Here is a 19695-nt window from a genome sequence, read left to right on the forward strand (position 1 = left end):
AATGCAACTCGCAGTGTTATCGAGAACCGCTCATCCGATGGACTTCACACTCGACACTGCACTGCCTTGGATCCTCTGCTGTGCAACCTCCAAATGTGAAGTCGATACTAGTAACAAAGTAGTATTGTACCTACCAGTGTAGTGCTCATTGCCCTGTGCAGCACAGGTGAGGAGCTGAGCCATGGAGGAGCCCACTGACTTGGACTGGCTGCCCAGGTCTTGAGCACACTTCTCCAGCTATGAGAGAGAGAGAGCGCACACACACACACACACACACACACACACACACACACACACACACACACACACACACACACACACACACACACACACTCGAATGAAAATAATAGAAAAGCTGTAGTACATGTACAGTATAAATCACACCCGTCTGAACTGAGTGGTGCAACTCCCCTCTCTCTCCCTCTCTCATTAGCAGGCAACAGTGCAGCACTAATACTATCTCTCTCTCTCTCTCTGTTTCTGTCACAACAGCGCCCCTACTGATACTCATGGTCATATACTGGTGCTCATGGCCACATAGGTACATAGGTGAACACGGACATTGCTGTTCCTTGGAGTGGTTGCACCACTAAAAAACACAAAAAGTTAGAATATGGAGATACAGTACAATAAAGTTTCTAAAGAGGTTTCTGCCCGACAGCAACGAAATATCACAATTAAAGTCTACTGTATAGTATTGAGGTGAACTCTTACAGATTCTCCAGGCAGGGGTTTCAGCTGTCCGTCTGCGGCAGCCATCTTGGCGTCCTGTAGCTCATTCATCAGGGTCTGGACGGCGGTGAGTGCAGAGTCGATCTCCATGGGGCCACAGGCTTCATGAGCCTACGGGACCGGGTTACAGGTTTTACAGAACTTTAGACCAATTCTACGCCTTAAAGGGGGTGTAAGTGTTTTAGTCAAATATATATATCAAAATGTTCAGTAACAAGAGTACCCCGTTAGTAAACAACATATTTTTTCAGGTTGGGTTACGATGTTTATCCAATTTGGAGAGAGAACACCACAATGATTATTTTTTATCCATGCAGTAATCAGTATTACTGGATAAAAGAGAAGATTCCACAACATGATCTGACCCCAGGAAATAACGGGTCTCTCCAACTCTAGATTTAGAGTTGGAGAGACCCGTTATTGAACACACACATTTCTATTTTTTATTATTCATAATTTTTATCCTACGATTTTGCAACCCATTTTTTCACCCAGTATGTAATCATGGGCGCTACACTTCCTCTGCCAACCTGGTGGGGCAGCGGACTGACCTCATGCCTCCTTCTATGCATGAGGAGTCCAAGCTGCATCTTTTCACCTGACAGGGGGGAGTTTCCCCGGCCGGACGTAGCGCGTGGAAAGAATACGTTTTTCCGACCAGTTCCTTTCCCCTCCATCAGGCGCCCCAGCTGACCAGGGGGAGGTTGTGAGGGTACCTACCCTAGGGGACACGGGGAGAACATGCAAACTCCACCCCGCCTCGGGTATGGGCACTGATGGCGCGGAGGAGAGAACACGCCCCCCAGTGCCCACAGCGCCCCAGCGGGAATCGAACCAATAGCAATTATTAATATAAGAATTTAACACTTTAATTTAACGAAACAATATCACTCTCACTGTCCATTTTAAAATGTTAATTTGAGCCCATATTGCACATTAGTGCTGTACATTTCCTTCCTAGCCTAGGGCATGTGTGCGTAGTGCCATGACCATCATTTCAGAATGTTCAGCAGTGGTTCCAGGTTCTGTGCATTGGTGCACTTGTACATCTGGAGGTGCATGCAATTTTTGTTTATGGAATTCTTTTGAAGAGAAAAAACAGATTTTTTTGAAAAAATAAAAATCAAAATTTTACTCGCGGCTGATACAAATTGGTATGTGACCCACATATGGATCCCAGCCCACTGTTTGGGAACCAGTTGTTTCAGTGTGTGTGCATTGTGTACAGTCTGCTGTGCTGAGGTGTGTAGCTCTGCCAGGTGTTGTGTACATTGTGTACCTTCGATTCTGTAGATTCTGTAGTGTTTGAGTGTCTGTTTGTGTGTGTGTGTGTGTGTGTGTGTGTGTGTGTGTGTGTGTGTGTGTGTGTGTGTGTGTGTGTGTGTGTGTGTGTGTGTGTGTGTGTGTGTGTGTGTGTGTGTGTGTGCGCGCATTGTGTACCTTCTGTGCTGAGGTGCGTAGTTCTGCCAGGCAGGTGGCCAGGTTCTTGGCACACTGTCCCAGCTGCATGGCCGCTGCCTGGTCCGTGACCGTGGGGACGGACGACTTGGCCGACGTCACCATCTTACTGCCGGGCTGCGGAGAGAAACCACCAGAGGTTTAGGATGTGACTTATGAGGTGGAACTGAAGTCAGTGGACGTGATGTTTGAGAATAATTTGTTGACTGGCAGTGACAGAATGATAAACATGACATTTGTTGAGTGATGAATTATCAGTACCTGGAGGAAGTTCTGGCTGGCAATAATGAGGGCCAGCTGGGCACTGAGGTCCTCTGGTTGGGCCTGACTCCCACGTACACCCTGAACCAGCTGGGGGATATGATCTGCTACTGCCTGCGCACACACACACACACACACACACACACACACACACACACACACACAAGACAGGGCTTTATGAATGGCACATACACATTCGGTACATATCGTCTTTGTGGAAACCTCCAAAACTGTACCTTTTCAAGATTAAATAAAAAAAAAGCCAAAAGCAGCTGATCTACAAGCTCAATATGCATAGTTTCGTGCCAAATTTTGTGTGACACTGTAGTATGAAGTATAGGGCACACATGTACAAGAAAATAATGGAGATAATAGGTTACTGCCCGACAGCGGCGATATACTGTAACTCATGTGATTAATGAAAAGGACAGTCTCCTCTCTGGTAACAATGATCCTTTAAAGACGTTCATAAATCAGTGCATTGTCTCAGCCTCACCTTGCAGCTCTGCACCAGCTGTTGATGAGCAGCAGTGTTCTTGTTGGACGCAGCAGCATTCTGCGACGCAGCGATGGTCTGTGTGGCTGCAGCTGCAGCCTGCTTGGCTGCATTCTGACCAAAATAAGGGTTAACATGGTTAAAATTATTGTGATGCTGTATTGCCCAGAAGGCATATGTTACTGTATAGAATGGTTAACCACTTTAGCCCACATAGCCACTTTATAACATAAACATATTCATATGTTCAGTCATTTATTGCCAAAACCGTTGATTTGGAATTGACCCTGAGATAACAACAAGAACAAAGTGGGACATTTCATAGTTCATCATATGATGGCATCGTGTGGCGATAATAACTGATCTACAAGCTAGCAACGCGTTTTCAGCTATCACACAAGGAAAACGATTTATTTTCAAATGTGAGCCGTGTCGAAACATTTCAGTTGAAAAGGTCAAGGGTGTAAATCTAGCATCATAGAGAGACACTGGACTGTACAATGCAAACAAAATGTACACGCACACCATCTGGCTCACTCTGTTTGTCTTTCTCTCTCCCTCTCCATTTCCCTGTGTCTCTCGACCCCTCTTTGTTTCTCTGAACAAGCCAAATATCTGTCTTTGAGCTGGGTTGTTTACAATGCATCATAATCACAATACTGTAGGCAACAAGGCATTGAATATTTATGGAAACGGTTACTATTTCTTTAAATTTCTCCAGTTCTATTCCATATGATGGAAAACCTGGAAAAAAATACAAAATTACTAAAAGGTTCTAAAAACTGTAAAAAAAGAAAAAAGAAAGAAAAGAAACATGTATGTGCATGTATGTGAGTGGAAGCACTCTCCCCTCCTCAGCACAAAGCAATGTTAGCCATAACATGTAAAAGTATGACTTTCTTTGGAAAAATATTTGACATGTTTATGTTAACTGGAGTTTACTTCAGTAACCATGGTTCTTTAAAGCAAAATGTATGAGCAAAATGGTTCGCATATGGGGAGCGCCCGATCAGGCGCTCCTGGTGAAATGAAGCTTAAAAGAACCAAGTAGAAATGATTATGTCCATGTGTATACAACTTAATTTACTCCACTACAATTCAAGGTACATATTGTTCTTTTACTCCACCACATTTATCTGACATCTTTGCTTTACAAACTAAGATGGGTTTTTTTTTTTTGGAGTAAAATAAATAAATAAATACTTGTCATGTACAGTAAATATACAATTACAGGCCAAATACATATGAATTTGGGGGTCCTTGTCCATGGTCCTTTGTTTAAGTCCCACTGATTTAAACCACACTTGATGTGTGAAGTGTGGCTTTGAATCAGGAGTACGTACTGTACTGTACTGTACTGTACTGTACTGTACTGTACTGTACTGTACTGTACTGTACTGTACTGTACTGTACTGTACTGTACTGTACTGTACTGTACTGTACCTCCAGTCTGTTAATGAGTTTCTTCTTGATGGCGTTCTGTGCAGCAGCGTTGGTGGCGACTCGCAGACCCTCTGCTGCTTCCCGCAGTCTCTGCTGCTGGTCCTCATTCTCTGGATACGCTGCTGCCCCCTAGAGGACACACACATGTCACATGTCAGAGTACAAACAGACACACATCCCACGCACGCACCTAGCACTAGCACCTGTAAATGAATGGTTTTGTATACCATTTATTTACAGACACTCATAACACATTCAACAAGCGCACACGGCACACGCGCATTACACACAGTCGCATACTAATGAGTAATGACCCGTCGCTGCTGCGAGCCTTACGCAGCACGCGCCACCGCCACAGCGTCACAGCCAATATGAACCATTCACCTCACGCAATGAGTGATGATCCCAGGAACAATAGTGATTATTAAATGAATGTCCAGTTTTGGCAGTTCTATAGTATTTGTTTTGACGCATTTCATCTCTTTTTGCATGTTATTTATTCCTGGCATTCACACGTTTGTATAGTTTCGATGTACACTGACTACAGATTATTTATTTTGTGATATTATACCGTTAAGATATATAGTCAGACTGTGACGCTAGCTGACTTTATTTTTATTTTACTGTCTGCAAACTAACCATGCTCAATATAACTGTGTTACAGTATGATAACTGTTAACCGTGTCAAAACTGACATTGTTAATGTATGTTTAGTAATTTACGCTTTCAAATAATTGTAGCGGATTAAAAAGTACATTATTTGCCTCCGAGATGTGGCAAGTAATATAAAGCATTTTAAAATGGACATACTCAAGTAATGTGTAAATAAAATGTACTTAGTTAGTGCTAATTGATCATTTCAACAGAGACGGTAATCTTAAGAGCCTCCATGTCTCAGCAGCGTCATACAGAGCTAAAGCCCACCTCCATTTAGTTAATTAACAACCAGCTGGGTGGGCCCACACACTCTGTGCGTGTGTGCAGCCATAGCCGAGTGGTTACGTTACGGAGCCTGCCTGGGGATCCAGAGCCCCTGGTTGTTGTCACAGGTATGATTCCAGGCCAGTAATTTGTGTCCCTGAGCAAGACTCTTAACCCCCTAATTGCTCCCCGAGCGCCACACAATGACTGCTCGCTGCTCCTAGTTGTTATAGGATGGGTAAATGCAGGGAACGAATTTCACCTATATGTGTGTGCGCGCACACACATACACACACACACACACACACACACACACACACACACACACACACACACACACACACACACACACACACACACACACACACACACACACACACACACACACACACACACACACACACACACACACACACACACACACACACACGACTATAATGAATGCAGCTCTGCAGAGGAGTCCTCTGATGACTGACAGCTACAAGTGATAAATATTATCTGTCTGCTGCAGACCAGAATATTTACTCCTGAAAGCCATTTCCACACAGACTGATGAAGAAAGATATCATCTGAGCAAGTCAAACTTATAAAGGCTAGGTGTACATTTCACTGATACAATACAAATGTGAGTATATAATCTATCTATGGAATTATACACAATACATACTTGTACCTGTCAAGTTAAAGTCCTTTTTGAATGCTGCGGTGACAATGTGTGTTTGTTAGGTAGGTATATGAAAGCTCGACAATTGGCTATAAACATTAAGCTGGTGTGATTGGGACACACACAGCAACACCATATGCTCTGTAGTCTTACTCTGTAGCCTATTGCTTTTGTTTTGATACATCAGTGAATAAAAAGTAGTAAGTATATTCTGAAAAAAATAGTAGTTATTGAGCTTCTACTGAATTAGGCCTATTTAACTGAGTTAACAAAACCACATTCAGAAAATAATCTGGCGGCTAATTTGGCGATTCCAGAAGGGGATCTCAACTCACATGTTGAGAAACCCTGGTATAGGATTTCCTGAAATCGGGATCGGATCCAAAAACCTGCCATCGGCATGGCTCTAGTAAAAAAGATTTCTCCTCCAAATCCTCCTAAATTATGTAAACAAACAGACGGGATGTCTCCCTTTTTCTCATGTTTTTTCACCAGCAGCACCTCTACCAAAAACAAGTGATGAATTCATTTGAGAGGGGTGGGTGGGAATGTGGAGGAGGGGGGTGGTAGAATGAATCCCAACTGTCACAACACTAAATAAATCTCTCTTTCACCACACACTAAATTAAAAGTGCAACTTCCTCCGACGGTTACCAGGGCAACCGGCCGGCCAAGGTCTGGGTCCACAGTGACAGAGATGACCATGGCTGCAGTGTGACTGTGATTTATCGAGGCATCTAATGGTCCCAACTAGCTGGAAGGTACAGGGCCTCGTTTATAACCTCCATCATGGAGGAGGTGAAGGAGGGCCTGCGTCTCGGTAGGTAAGACTGATGATAAGATGGATGGAGATGAGATCTAATGACACCTGATAGTGCCCATTGGGCACCAGCCTACTCGGGAATGATGCAAGTCAGGAAGAAATGCCCCACCCCAGTTAATGCAACACCTGTTGTATGCATTGTACTCGTCTGTCTGTCTGTCTGTCTGTCTGTCTGTCTGTCTGTCTGTCTGTGTCCCTCTTATGGCCATACAGTATATGGAGATCTCTGCATTTGTCTGTCCTTTTCCCTTTTATGCCCAAATATGGAGATCCCCAATGTCATCAGTATTATGCCCATATATACAGTATGTGCATCTCGGTTAGATCAGCGGTTATTATTATGTTTTCTCTCTTCTTGTTGCATTGTTTTCCCAAACACTGTAAGGATAAAATGTGTTGTGAGGCCTTTTATTAAATGACAACAAGGCATGGGGGGGGGGCATCCTCAATTGATTCCTCTGAGTGTGGCCAATCTAAGAAAAAGATTACATTCATATTCCCGCCCTTGGGCAGAAACGTCTCATCTCCATATTTTAACTTGTGTTTTTCCGTAAATGAACGCCCTACTTGATTGCAGCGTCACAAGTGGCAGATCGACAAGCACGGAACATGGTGCGAAGCAAGCGTTTTGAGGTTCTATCCTATATTCAGCTATTAGTGCAGATTTTGGTCTTACACAAACATTACATTCCCATTGACAATGAGTGGAGAATTTACGTCATATGTGACCAACGTTATGCGTTTGAATCCTGAAAGGTAACAGTTTTGGACACATGAGGTTTCCACCTGACAGAGACGACATGTTGTTTCCCAAACTTTATCAGATTGCATTCCTTACGCTTCACGACCACTTGGCTGTGAATGGTTTCAATCCACATAGTGACTTGCTAATCATGGGAACAATATGGTTTAAAATCTCTAGCCTACAAATATGACCCACGAGGGCTGAGCATGAGCCAAGCGCACGTCAACACACTGTATAATGATTCCCAGTTCTTAACTACCCCAAAGAAACAAAAGAGGCTGTGTGGAATATAAATATTTAGTGAAAATGCAATTTGGATACACCCGGGACACAACCGCAGTAGTTAGTGTGTGTGTGTGTGTGTGTGTGTGTGTGTGTGTGTGTGTGTGTGTGTGTGTGTGTGTGTGTGTGTGTGTTTTGAATACAAAGTTACAGCTTTGTTTATTTCATTTAACTTTCACTAGAGAAAAGCTAAAGGCATTACAAGTCATTATAGGCCCTTCCCACTCTCCCTCAGAGTTGCTTAGGGGGTCCCTGGCATAAAGTACAGTCCATGGACAGTTCAGTATGTGAGGTCAGTGAGGTCCGGGGACCCCCAATAGTCCTTGAGCGGGTTGTCAGGTCTCGCGTAGTCAGGTGATCACAGATCTCCGTCTACTGATAATTATGTCTGGAGAAATGTACATTCAATGTGTAGGCTACCGAAGAGAACACCAATGCCAACAAACCGCCCTGCACTGCTTTGAAAACCATTGCATCGGTTTTGTGATGCTGTTCATTTCAAACTGATTCCACCAAGTTTAAACCATTCGTTAAAAGTCTGATCTTCTCGCTACATGAGACTAGGGAGTCCCAGCTAAATTACTGTCAGTTACTTTTCATTAACATGTCGGGCGGAAAACTGTTATATCCATTTTAACTTTGTGTTTTTTTTGGTAATTCACAAAACAGATTACCCAGAGATTGAAAAACTAAAATTAAAAAGGGTGTGTGCATGCCGTGTGTGCGTGCACAGATTCAGTTGTGCCCAGATGTTAGTGGGAGAGTGGGAGTTAATCCTGATGTCATCACACAGAGAGGGTCATGGGAAACGGATGAGAGGAGGAGGATGCAGCAGGACTGCAGGGATCTTTGAAGCAAGCCTGAACTAGTGACCAAATCTGGTATTGGATGCTACTGCGTACAGCAAAATGTGACTATAGGTTGGTTTGACCAGCATTAGGAGGAGGTGCCAAGCTGTTGGGGTTGTGTATGGAGCTTCCACACAGCTACTGGGTTCCCTAGGGTAAAATTAATAAAGTGTAAATATGTGTTGTTTTTTCCTTATTGCTGTGGGAGAGTGCATTCATTTGCCATTTTAGCAATTGTTTTGGAGGCACTACCCACACGTTTAGCTGTGTTGCTCATTCCAGGAATGCCCGATCCTTACAAGCTATTACACATGTATATATACATACATATGCATAATTTACCAAGCTATATACCTTGTTGTAAAGGTGACTAATCAACGGTAAAAACAATATTAAATATTAAAGGGGAGCAATAATGGACCAAAGTTTCAGAACTTTTTTGAGGAGTTTAATTACCTTCCCCAGTAACGAGTAGTGTACAGAAAAGTTGTTAAAATAACCAAAACAGTAATTACATTAGTTACTAATCCGAGCAACTAAACACTTATTTATGTTGTATGTATATAGATACATAATTCTATCCCATCAGGTTTAGAGGCTTCAAGCAATGTGTGCAGTTTGGCTGACTGCAGTCTGCTCCTGGGGGATTCATTATTGTTCTAATACAGTGGATTCACTTCTAGTTCTAAGAGGAGCTTGCTAAATGGGTTCACTACTATAATACTATAAATCACTACTATAATACTGTATGACAAGTAACATAACAATTTGCTTTCTATAACAAGTAATAAGTAAAGTAATATTACTTTTTATAGGAGTTTATAGTACTGTATATCTTTACTGTCCTTACAAAGCCAAAGTGAAGTAACTACAGGAAAAAGAGCCTCATGAGATCGACAAATAAGTGATATTACACTAATTGTATATCCGTTCTTGAGGTACATGTAATCGTTTATCCTTCAAAATCACAAAGGCTAGAGGGCACGGTGGCACAGTTTGCACGTTCTCCCCGTGTCCCCTAGGGTAGATACCCTCACAAAATACATGCAGTAATCCTGGTCTCTAAACTGCCTCCACCTGGCCAGCCGGGGCGCCTGATGGAGGGGAAAGGAACTGGTTGGAATAACATGTTCCTTCCACGTGCTACGTCCAACCCTGTCAGGTGTAAAGGAGCAATTTGGACACTCAGGCATGAAGGAAGCATGAGTTCAAGTCCGTTGCTCTCCCCTTGTCCCCATATATGGGGACTAGGTTGGTGGAGGGTGTGTAGAGCCCAGGATCACATTAGATGATTGACACAGGGGTGAAAAATGGGTTACAAAATCGTGAGATAAAAAATATATTTAAAATAAAGAGCGCATCAATGGAACCAAATGGTTCCATTGGAGCTAAATTAACACTGAGGATTTTACCGTGTATGGATGTCACGCTCCATTGTCCCAATGGACGGTCGCAGAAAAGGTCACCTCGTTTGTACAAGAAATGCAAAGCCCAGCTGTGGCTGGGTGATACCATCTCTTTGAGGAAAAAAGTCTGTACACACAGAAAGCCATCAAGGATGTTCCCTGCTTCATGCATTATGGAACAGAGCTGGTTTGACATATACTGTAGCCCCTATGATAATTCTAAGGCATGAAGCATCTCTGCTCTGGGGGATGCAGCCCGATGACGCCGAATGAATGCCAACAGTCCAGGCTTGTAAATAAGCTGTGACAACCGGTGCTGGTGTTTCCATATCAGTGCTGGAAGAAGTATTCTGATTCATTGTTCAATTAAGTCAAGGTAGCAATGCAACAATGTAAATAGATAATATACTCTGTTACCAGTTTAAGTGCATTTTAGTTGAGTAAAAGTACAAAGGCATTGGCATCAAAATGTGCTTATAGTAGGCCTACCAATAGTATGTCTACTCATTTTGCAAGATGTCTGATTTCACACATTTTTGTGAGATCTACATCTACTGTAAAGTATAAAGTGTATGGCTTAAGTGGTTGGGGAAAGTTTTGAAATAATCTAAATCTTCAAAGTAACCAGTTCCCTATCTAAAGCTGCAGAGTAGAAGTAGAAATCATGGAAAATGGAAGTAAAGTAAATGTACCTCAAAATTGTACTTAAGTGCAGCACTAAAGAAAATGTACATAGCTACTTTTCACCACCACTGTAAATAAGAAATTACGGCCCAGTGGTGGACGTGGTGGTGTTTTGTTATTATTACAACAGTTACTGGAGCAGAACACCTTCCTGCCGAAGAAATATGAATAAATTTAACTCGTTACCTTCCAATTGCACTCATTTCCCAGGTGAAATTAGTGCATTGATTGAACAATGTAACACAAAGCAAAATAACAAGTGTGCTCTTGCATAGCAAAACATATCCATTTCTAACTCTGAGAGGGTACAAATGTAGCACACTTGAGTGTGCTGATGTCAGAGGCGCAAACACAGACAGGGAGAAATGAGCAGGAAAATAAAAGAGGAATGGAAGTTCATTACTGCTCACAGTCAACAGATGGACTTGAAAACAACGCTCATAAGTGGCCACATTAAGCGAGATGGGTGTCAGGCTGCTGGCACTGAGCAAGAAGGGTCGGACCAAATGGAGGGGACTCGTCGCCCAATGTTCCAATAGGAACGAGAGGAACTAAGTAGTAAGAAGTACCGGTACTGTAAGTAAGTAACTGTCCAGGAAGAGAAAGGCTGTAGTGTAGTTTCTATTAGCTTGCAATCCCCATCAATGATGTCATTGTTTTCTGAACTGTCCACAGCACACAGTGAGTACATTTTGCCATCTTACAGTATAATTAGAGGAGGATCAATTATATGAAGAGAAGGTTGAATATCAGTGATTTAAGGTAATTCGTTTAGTGGCTTTCATTTAGGTGTTAAATGTCAGCATCAACAGCTGTTCTGCCTGGGTACAGACCTTTCAATCCTTGCACTCCACCAAGAGGACTGATTCTGCTCTGGAATCATGACATAACACTCATGTGGTTTCTGGGTTGAAAAAGCATTTATCCAATGAGGGGCGCAGGGGGACTGATGATTAGCCAATCAGTGACACGAAAGGGAAAACAACAGCATTGTCAAACCTGCTAAGTGCTGTCGGAACCATGGAGGAGTAATAACAATGGTGACTGTGAGATAGACAACGCTATCAAGGCTGTTCTGAATCCATTGAAACTACCAATTACTTTAAAAAATACGAACAGCAGTCTGCTTTGAAGGCATTTATTCACAGGGGAGGTGGCTTTTGTTTTGGCATGGCTACGCATCAGTGTCGACATCAAATTACGTTAGATTCAGGCCGTCTCTAGTGATTGGTTAGGGGAAATCGAATCCCCCTCCCCACGGAAATGGATTAGTGCAAAGGCAATGTCAGAATAAAGATGGAAATTGAGTGTAACCATGCAGTTAAAAATGCTGTCTGTTATCAGGCAATTAAACTTCCAGCTGTAAATGAAAAGCATTCACGATTTAACGTTATCACCTTCATCCGTGTTTACCTGTCAGATCACATCATCATTAGGGTACGATCACACATGCACAAATAAAATATTCCTCTCCTGTTCGCATCCTTTAAACATGAGCTAAGGGCAGAAAAAAGCAGATCTACAAGCTCACAATGAGCATGTATCGGCTTTGCAGCATGCAGCTCTGGTCCGCAGCTAAATTGAGGTGACAGTTAATCGAACTAATCCATTTAATCATTTTAATACAGTATATACAGGGGGGGAGGGGCGGGCGTATATAATAATAATATAATTTCACTTTTGTTTTAATAAAGACAGTGAAAATACCTAATGTACAAACTCACAAATGAGCTAGTAGATAAGCTATTTTTGTGGGAGACTGTTGACACCGTTGTTGGATTATAGTGGGCTTGAGTGGTAATCAGTCTAATAGTTTCAATAGATTATTAAAAAATGAGGTGAAATACAAGCCATTATGCTAGTATGATGGCGTGGAAATCCATTTTACCCACAACGAGTGTCACAAGTCACAGAGCACTGGGAGAGTGAATCCCGTATCGCTAGTGCAGCAGGGTCGCTAGCACAGCTAGCTGTCAATGGGTCCCCACTACAGTGACATCTGTCAGTGACAGCCTGACATTAGACTGTCAGAGAGTGAGAAGCTTAAAAGCCACGAAAAAGTTTCTGCTCGTTCAGCTGACTTAAAGTTGGTGTGCACAGTCGGTTAATGAACACTTTGATACACTCAAATGTAAACTGTTGCCGTAAACACACACAAAACAACGAAAAACGTGAACAAACGCTGCCGGTCACAAACTGCTGCTGGTCGCTGCATGAGCATGCGCCCTGTGGCTGTTGATCGTATCGATTCATTGATATAAAAAAAGATAAATGTACGATAAATGTACGTGCATGAAAAAGTAATCTGCAGAATAACCGCTTGGATAATAATCGATAGTTACAGCCGTACAACTACAAGTGTGAATCAGGATTTATTGCGCCTCAAGCAAGCTGCCACTCGGCAAAAGTGTGGAAATAGTAGAAAATAATTTCTTCCTGACCCGCGGTCTCACCCTGCTAGTAGCTGGCTGTCACACCTCACAACCCACACACAACTTAAAGTGATGGAAGAAATACTTTTATTTAAGTAAAAGTATTAATACCACTAGGCATACCTACAGGTACTGTGTTGTGAGAGTGAGCTCACTGTCACACTGCACCCAAAAGCAATTTCCCACCAGTTGTCGTCATGTGATCATTAAACCGAAGCCGAATTGAAGCAAAAAGAAAGAAATTAATTGAAAATCTAAACTAACAACACTACCAACACACATCCCACTACCAACACACATCCCACTACCAACACACATCCCACTACCAACACACATCCCACTACCAACACACATCCCACTACCAACACACATCCCACCACCAACACACACCACACACACCCCGAGTCCCGCCTGGCACTCACCTTGGCTGCCTCCACCATCCTGGCGGTGGCATCAGCCAGCAGTTTAGCGGCAGCCAGCAGCTTCTTAGAGTTCTCTACGTCCACCTCGGCCTCAGCGTCCGAGCGCATGGCGTTGACCAGGTCAGAGGTGGCCTGGGCCAGAACACGCGCCTGACGCACCATCTCTCCTGATGGAGAGGGGAGGGGGTTATTTACCAAGTGAGTCGGTGAATCACAGAGCAGCGGAGTGAATGATTCATGATGGATTCTTGGCATATTGTTCAGTTCACACGTTTTTTTAAATAGTGCAATGTCACACCATGGTTAGGCCTGTCACAATTATTACGCCTGATCATTTTCAGATAATCGCAATTAATTTAATAATAATGACAATTGGCACAAATTAATCTGTTGCAAAATAGCTGATCTACATGTTCACAATATGTCGCATTGTGATCTTGGATATTTTCACTATTTCTGACTTTAGGGCATTATTAATTTTTTACTTTTGGTACCCGTTATTTCTGTGAATATTTAAGTTATTTGTCATCTTATCTGCCCTGTGCAATTTTTGTTTACAAAGCCTAAAAGGGAAAACCAAAATTTATATTCCAACAAGCTTTTAATTGCAATGATTTGTAATGTACGACAAATAATCATTAACTAAAATGTGACTGTGACTCTCTCTCTCTCTCTCTCTCTCATAGACTAGCCAGCAGGGCAGACATTTCATGAAGGCCATGTCCGCTGTGACCGTCAGTTTGGCCTTTGGCGTTTCAGAAAATGTGATTGCCCTCAGGCTACAGTGGGCATGATGTGCCACAGCACAAGCTGCCCCAGATGTTCTCACCATCTCTTTCCTGTCAATAGACTTTTTAGACACCACTTTTGTTGAGATTCTGAATTCTTATCTATATATTGTGATCTGTAAGAAACTGGTTTTAAACTCCATCCAGTCCAGCACAACCATCGACTATTGTTTCATTGATGGCAGGCCTTAATTTGGCTGGTGAAATTATCCTGAAGGAAAATGAAGTAGAACAATATTGATCACGCAGAATTGCTTAGGATTGCGAAAAATACTGGTGAGACATTCTTTATAATAATTAGCTTTTTTATCTCAGTTTTTTTTCTTTCTCAGTTATGACTGAGAACACAAGAGTGAATTACGACAGAGCAACCAAAAGTGAGATAGACGCAGAAAGAACAATACATTTGTTTTGAAAGATTGAGATGAATGAACGGTGAACACACCTGGCAGAGAGCTGCTATAATTATTTCAACACTGGTTGATTCTGCCAGCATTCTGCCACCGAATCAGCTTGTTTTTACACCACGTTGAAGTTTATATCAGGTATAAATCAGGTTTATCACATCAAAGCCTGTATTCTCAGAGTTTGTCAATGACAGCTTGTCAATCAAATCGATCGATGAGCTTCAGAGCGTTGGTCCAGGACCGTCTCTCTGCAGGTATCTCCGTTGCTCTTAAGTGTCTTTTACGTGACTGACAGTCTTTCTCCAAAACTGGCGGCCGTCCATCCAAGTGAGATATCAAAACATGTCAGTTTGAAGAGTATTGCAGTTTGGTTGAAAGGAACCGATTGAAAGGAAAGGAACCTTTGAACTTTAAGGCTGTACCTGCTCACAGGAAGACTATTTCTCTAACTTTCTTACTGATGTAAGAAATATATTGAAAAGAATAAAACCTTATTCACAAGATACTGGTTCTGTGCATGGGTTAGGAAGGTTACCTGACCTAAGTGTCAATTATTTATCCTTCCACAATATGGCTGTTTTCAAACCGTCAGCTTGTTTTGAAGAAAAAGCACTGCCTGGAGTGCCTTTTTTACTCAAAGTGAAAGACTTGACATCCTCCTAGCTAGGCAGACGGCGGTACAGGGCAGACCACAACCTCGTTCAGGAGCTCCGTCTGGAAGTTTCTTTTTTGAAAAGCTCATTACTTCAGGCAAAGCGAGGTACAGTTTGAAGAGCTGTTGTGGAGGATAGGGTCAACAATCTTCACACAGAAGAAACAATTTACCATGAAGCGGCCCACGTCATTCCTCAAAAAAGTTCTATTCTCAATTTTGAAAGCACGTTAAGTTGGCAAAACTTGACTAGTGGACACTGTTTGCGCTATGCGGTTAATTTCCTCAAAGATTTTAATGAAACAATTTAAAAACACTCAGTTTCCTTGGTAAAAAAAAGCCCCTAAAATATTAAATAATAAATAAAAAATAAAACGCATCGTGTTTGTGGAACTGCTACAATGTCATAAAACCAACTATTAAATACGGCATTGATTTATAGAAAAAGGTAAAAAGAGATACAAGGTTTCTGTCCGACCGTATGTGCATATGTTTAATGTTCAGTTTCCACTGCGTGTGCTCCTGGACGGCGACTCACCTGCGTCTCCCATTGAACTGAAGATGCTCTCGGTGACGTTCATGATGGTGTCTGTGGCCTGGTCGTACCGTCCAATGGGCTCGCCCCGCGAGGCATACTGGCGCACATGCTGGAGCAGGTCAGAAAGAGCCTGGCCCACAATGCCGGCTGCTGCACTCACCTGTAACACAATGACACGCTGTATGTTACATTAATGTCACTACTACACAGACTGCTGCACTCACCTGTAACACAATGACACGCTGTATGTTACATTAATGTCACTACTACACTGACTGCTGCACTCACCTGTAACAATGGCATACTGTATGTTATATTAATGTCACTACTACACTGACTGCTGCACTCACCTGTAACACAATGACATGCTGTATGTTACATTAATGTCACTACTACACTGACTGCTGCACTCACCTGTAACAATGGCATACTGTACAGTATGTTACATTACTAATGTCACTACGCTGCTGCACTCACCTACCAATGAGGTACTGTAGGTTACATTATAGTCTTGCTGGTGCACTGTACTATAACATATCACATTGTGTTATCAGGTTAAGAGAGCTGGGCTTCAGGTTTAACATAGCATATTTTGATCTTGACCTGCTTCAGCAGCTCTCCGTCCTCGGTGGCAGACAGACAGGCCTGGACGCAGCTCTCCACCGAGCGGTCCACCAGCTTACCAGCCTCCACCAGCTGCTCCTGACACACTGGGGAGCTGATGGTGGGGCTCACCACCTGGACGAGAGAGAGAGAGATGATGGAGAAGGTTTTAGCACAGTGATTTTTAAACCATCATGACCTGAGGATGATTCTACAAATGCCTTTTAAATCAGTAGTTCTCACACTTTCAAGATTTGTACGGCATGCGCACGCGCACGCGCACACACACACACACACACACACACCTTGGCACATGCCACCAGCTGGGAGGTGGACAGGGCACATTGGGTGGCAGCAGCGATGACCCGGTTCTGCAGCACAGTGTCGTCAGCCACCTGAGCCACGTTCTTGGCCTTCAGAACCAACATGGCCGCCGCGTTGGCCACGGCCTTGGCCAGGTTCATCAGCACATCCTGGGGACATTCAAATTAACGTCCATCATGTAGGAACACATAAAGCCTTAATTAACATCACCAAAGATAATCAGATGTGCAAGGTATTTCTGTCTGGCGTTAAGTAGATACAGTACATTTCTCTTTCATTTGCATTACAATGACAGTTCATTTAGTGTGCTGAGTGGGTGGGGTCTGGTATATAAAAACACTTTTGTCCTCTCCAAAATACTTTTTAGCAAGTCCTACTGAATCCAAAAACAGTTGAGGCTGTCTTCAGATTTCTTAATTTAGGTCCATTATGCCAGACACTTATCCCCACCAGCTCTATGCATACTGTATGCAAAATGGGACATATGGATTATGCCACAATGGACCTAAATTACAAAATCCAAGTCAGAACACCAACATCATCAAATGTTTACGTCCCTGTTGTGGGGTGAACATTCAGTCAAAATAGCAGATCAACAAGCTCACAATGAGTCACAACGACATATGCTGTGAGCTTGTAGATGGGCTATCGTTGGCGAAGACATTTGGTGTAGAGGGAAAAAAGGAGCAAATATAGAGCCCTGGCGGACCCCAGTCAACTAAATGTGTTTAAGTGGTTAAGATATGTTTTGAGAGGCATCAGATTCAATAACCACATTAAATAAGCCTATACACACTATATCATAATATTAGAAATGTTACGATTCTGTCAAAGTAAGAGTGACAAAGACCCCACCACTTATAAATCACATTTTATCCAAAACAAGTCTATTTTGAAACGATGCAGCTGTATTCAACACGAAACCGAAAATTCAATCTAATAAAATATTCCAGTTCTGTAATGCAGTGATGGAATTCCATTGCGTTGTGCTAATGAGTTTTTGATTAAATCTTACAGCCAGGTTTGCCCCCGAAGCACTACAGCAGTGGATCTCGACATGTGGTACAGGACCCCCCATGGGTCCACGAGGGGGACGAGTTAGGAACCAAATGGACCCTTACAGTAACTCTGAGAGTTAAATCAACACTGAGTATTTTACAGTGTAGGTTGGGATGCAAATCTTATCTGGCGTGGCCTAATGCATATCAAACTGAGGGTCTAAAAAATGTTTAGGACCAGACAACCTGTGTAGTATTGTAGCGTACGTGAAGCGTTGCAGTGATAATACATTAACATACCTGGAATCTCTCATCCGCTTCGTTTTCGCCGATCTGTCGCAGGAGGTCTCCGCTGGCCTGGCCGATACTGCCTGCTGCTGTCAACACTGTCTGCCTGGGCTGTAGAGCATGCACGCACGCACACGCACGCACACGCACACGCACACGCACGCACACGCACGCACACACACGCTCGCACACGCGCGCACACGCAAACACACACAGTATTATTGTACAAATAGGGATTCTAAAAGACATGGATTTTCATTTGCATAATCTCATGTATTGACTTGTGGTTTGAACCGAATTTATGTGACTGACATTTTTTTCTACACATATCTTTTTGCACTAAACACCTGCTGTCTGGTACTGTTCTGCAGCCCAAATGTTCAGACGGTTGTTAAGCACGCTGCCGGGGTTTTAAAACTCATGAATAAGGTTGTAAATGCCTTCCTGAGGGAAAGATATTTCTTTAATCTAATGTTAACTCGGGTAATATATTGTTACACAGACATTACTAGCATTTGCATATTTATATACGACCGTTTTAGCTCGAGGGGGTGCAGTTCTAGCAATGGGGTCTATGAATACTATGTGTAATAGAGGACTTAAGCCCAAATTGTAGTTCAGCGTACAGGGGTGTCCCACAACAAAAATAGAAGACCTAAAAGTTCTCATGATGAGCTTGTAGATCTGCTATCTTTGGTGTGCGACACGGTCGTGCAACGTAGCAAAAACTGGGCTTCACTCATTGGTACAGAATGTACAGTACAAACAGTCAAATTACCGTCGACCAGTAATTGGACCAAAATTCAGTAGCCAGAATTCAAGTACAGATAAGAAAAAGTACTGAACGTTACAGCTAGGAGTTTAACAATGAAGAATGTAAAAAAGCAGCACTAACAGCAGTGTACGACATATACCAAAGCAGCATCCTGCATAATGCAGAAAAAAATGAGTACAAGTTACAGTATGTAGAAAATGTCACGTCATAGAGCCTTGTTTGGAATATTTACAATTTCGAAGGCAACAGAAAAGAAGGTACACATTTGTCAGCTACAAAAGATAGCACAGAAAAATGGCCCCATTTGTCCCTAATGTGACACAGTAGAGCAATACACATTGTTGGGTTATTGTTAACTCCTCTCAATGTCACCATAGGAGCAACTACTTTACGCGTAATGTTTCACATTCTGAAAAGCACAAAAAAGCAAAAATAAGATCGTCTTTACTTCTGAAAACCTGTTCATCCTACTCTAGTCCCACACACACCCCACTGAAGGAGTCCCACCCACACACCTAAACAAGCTGTATAGGTGTTGCTAGTGCAGTGAATGACAGAGATCACCCTCCCCACGAGGTCCACACCCTTGAACACAGTCCATTGTGTTGAAACCCGTGTTGGATTCAAACCCTATAGTCTACATGGTGGTGGTAATGAATTTTACCCCTCCACCCATGCAGACTTAAACCTAATTGACATTTTGTC

General features: G+C 42.7%; 1 protein-coding gene across 4 annotated transcripts in view; it reads right to left on the minus strand.

The window, feature by feature from the left end:
- tln2a (talin 2a) overlaps positions 1–19695 on the minus strand; it is a 163373-nt gene that overhangs the window by 50270 nt on the left and 93408 nt on the right. For all 4 annotated transcript variants that reach the window (XM_080766374.1, XM_080766373.1, XM_080766372.1 and 1 more), the window contains exons 18-28: positions 18228–18326; positions 16911–17078; positions 16606–16740; positions 16003–16162; positions 13618–13784; positions 4391–4519; positions 2948–3061; positions 2452–2565; positions 2173–2307; positions 715–843; positions 135–237 (exon numbers count right to left, since the gene is read on the minus strand). In XM_080766374.1, the coding sequence (XP_080622500.1) occupies positions 135–237; positions 715–843; positions 2173–2307; positions 2452–2565; positions 2948–3061; positions 4391–4519; positions 13618–13784; positions 16003–16162; positions 16606–16740; positions 16911–17078; positions 18228–18326 (1453 nt within the window). The remainder of the gene's footprint in view (positions 1–134; positions 238–714; positions 844–2172; positions 2308–2451; positions 2566–2947; positions 3062–4390; positions 4520–13617; positions 13785–16002; positions 16163–16605; positions 16741–16910; positions 17079–18227; positions 18327–19695) is intronic.

The sequence above is a fragment of the Protomyctophum bolini genome, assembly GCF_963924005.1.
Source record: "Protomyctophum bolini genome assembly, chromosome: 1".
Classification (NCBI taxonomy): domain Eukaryota; kingdom Metazoa; phylum Chordata; class Actinopteri; order Myctophiformes; family Myctophidae; genus Protomyctophum; species Protomyctophum bolini.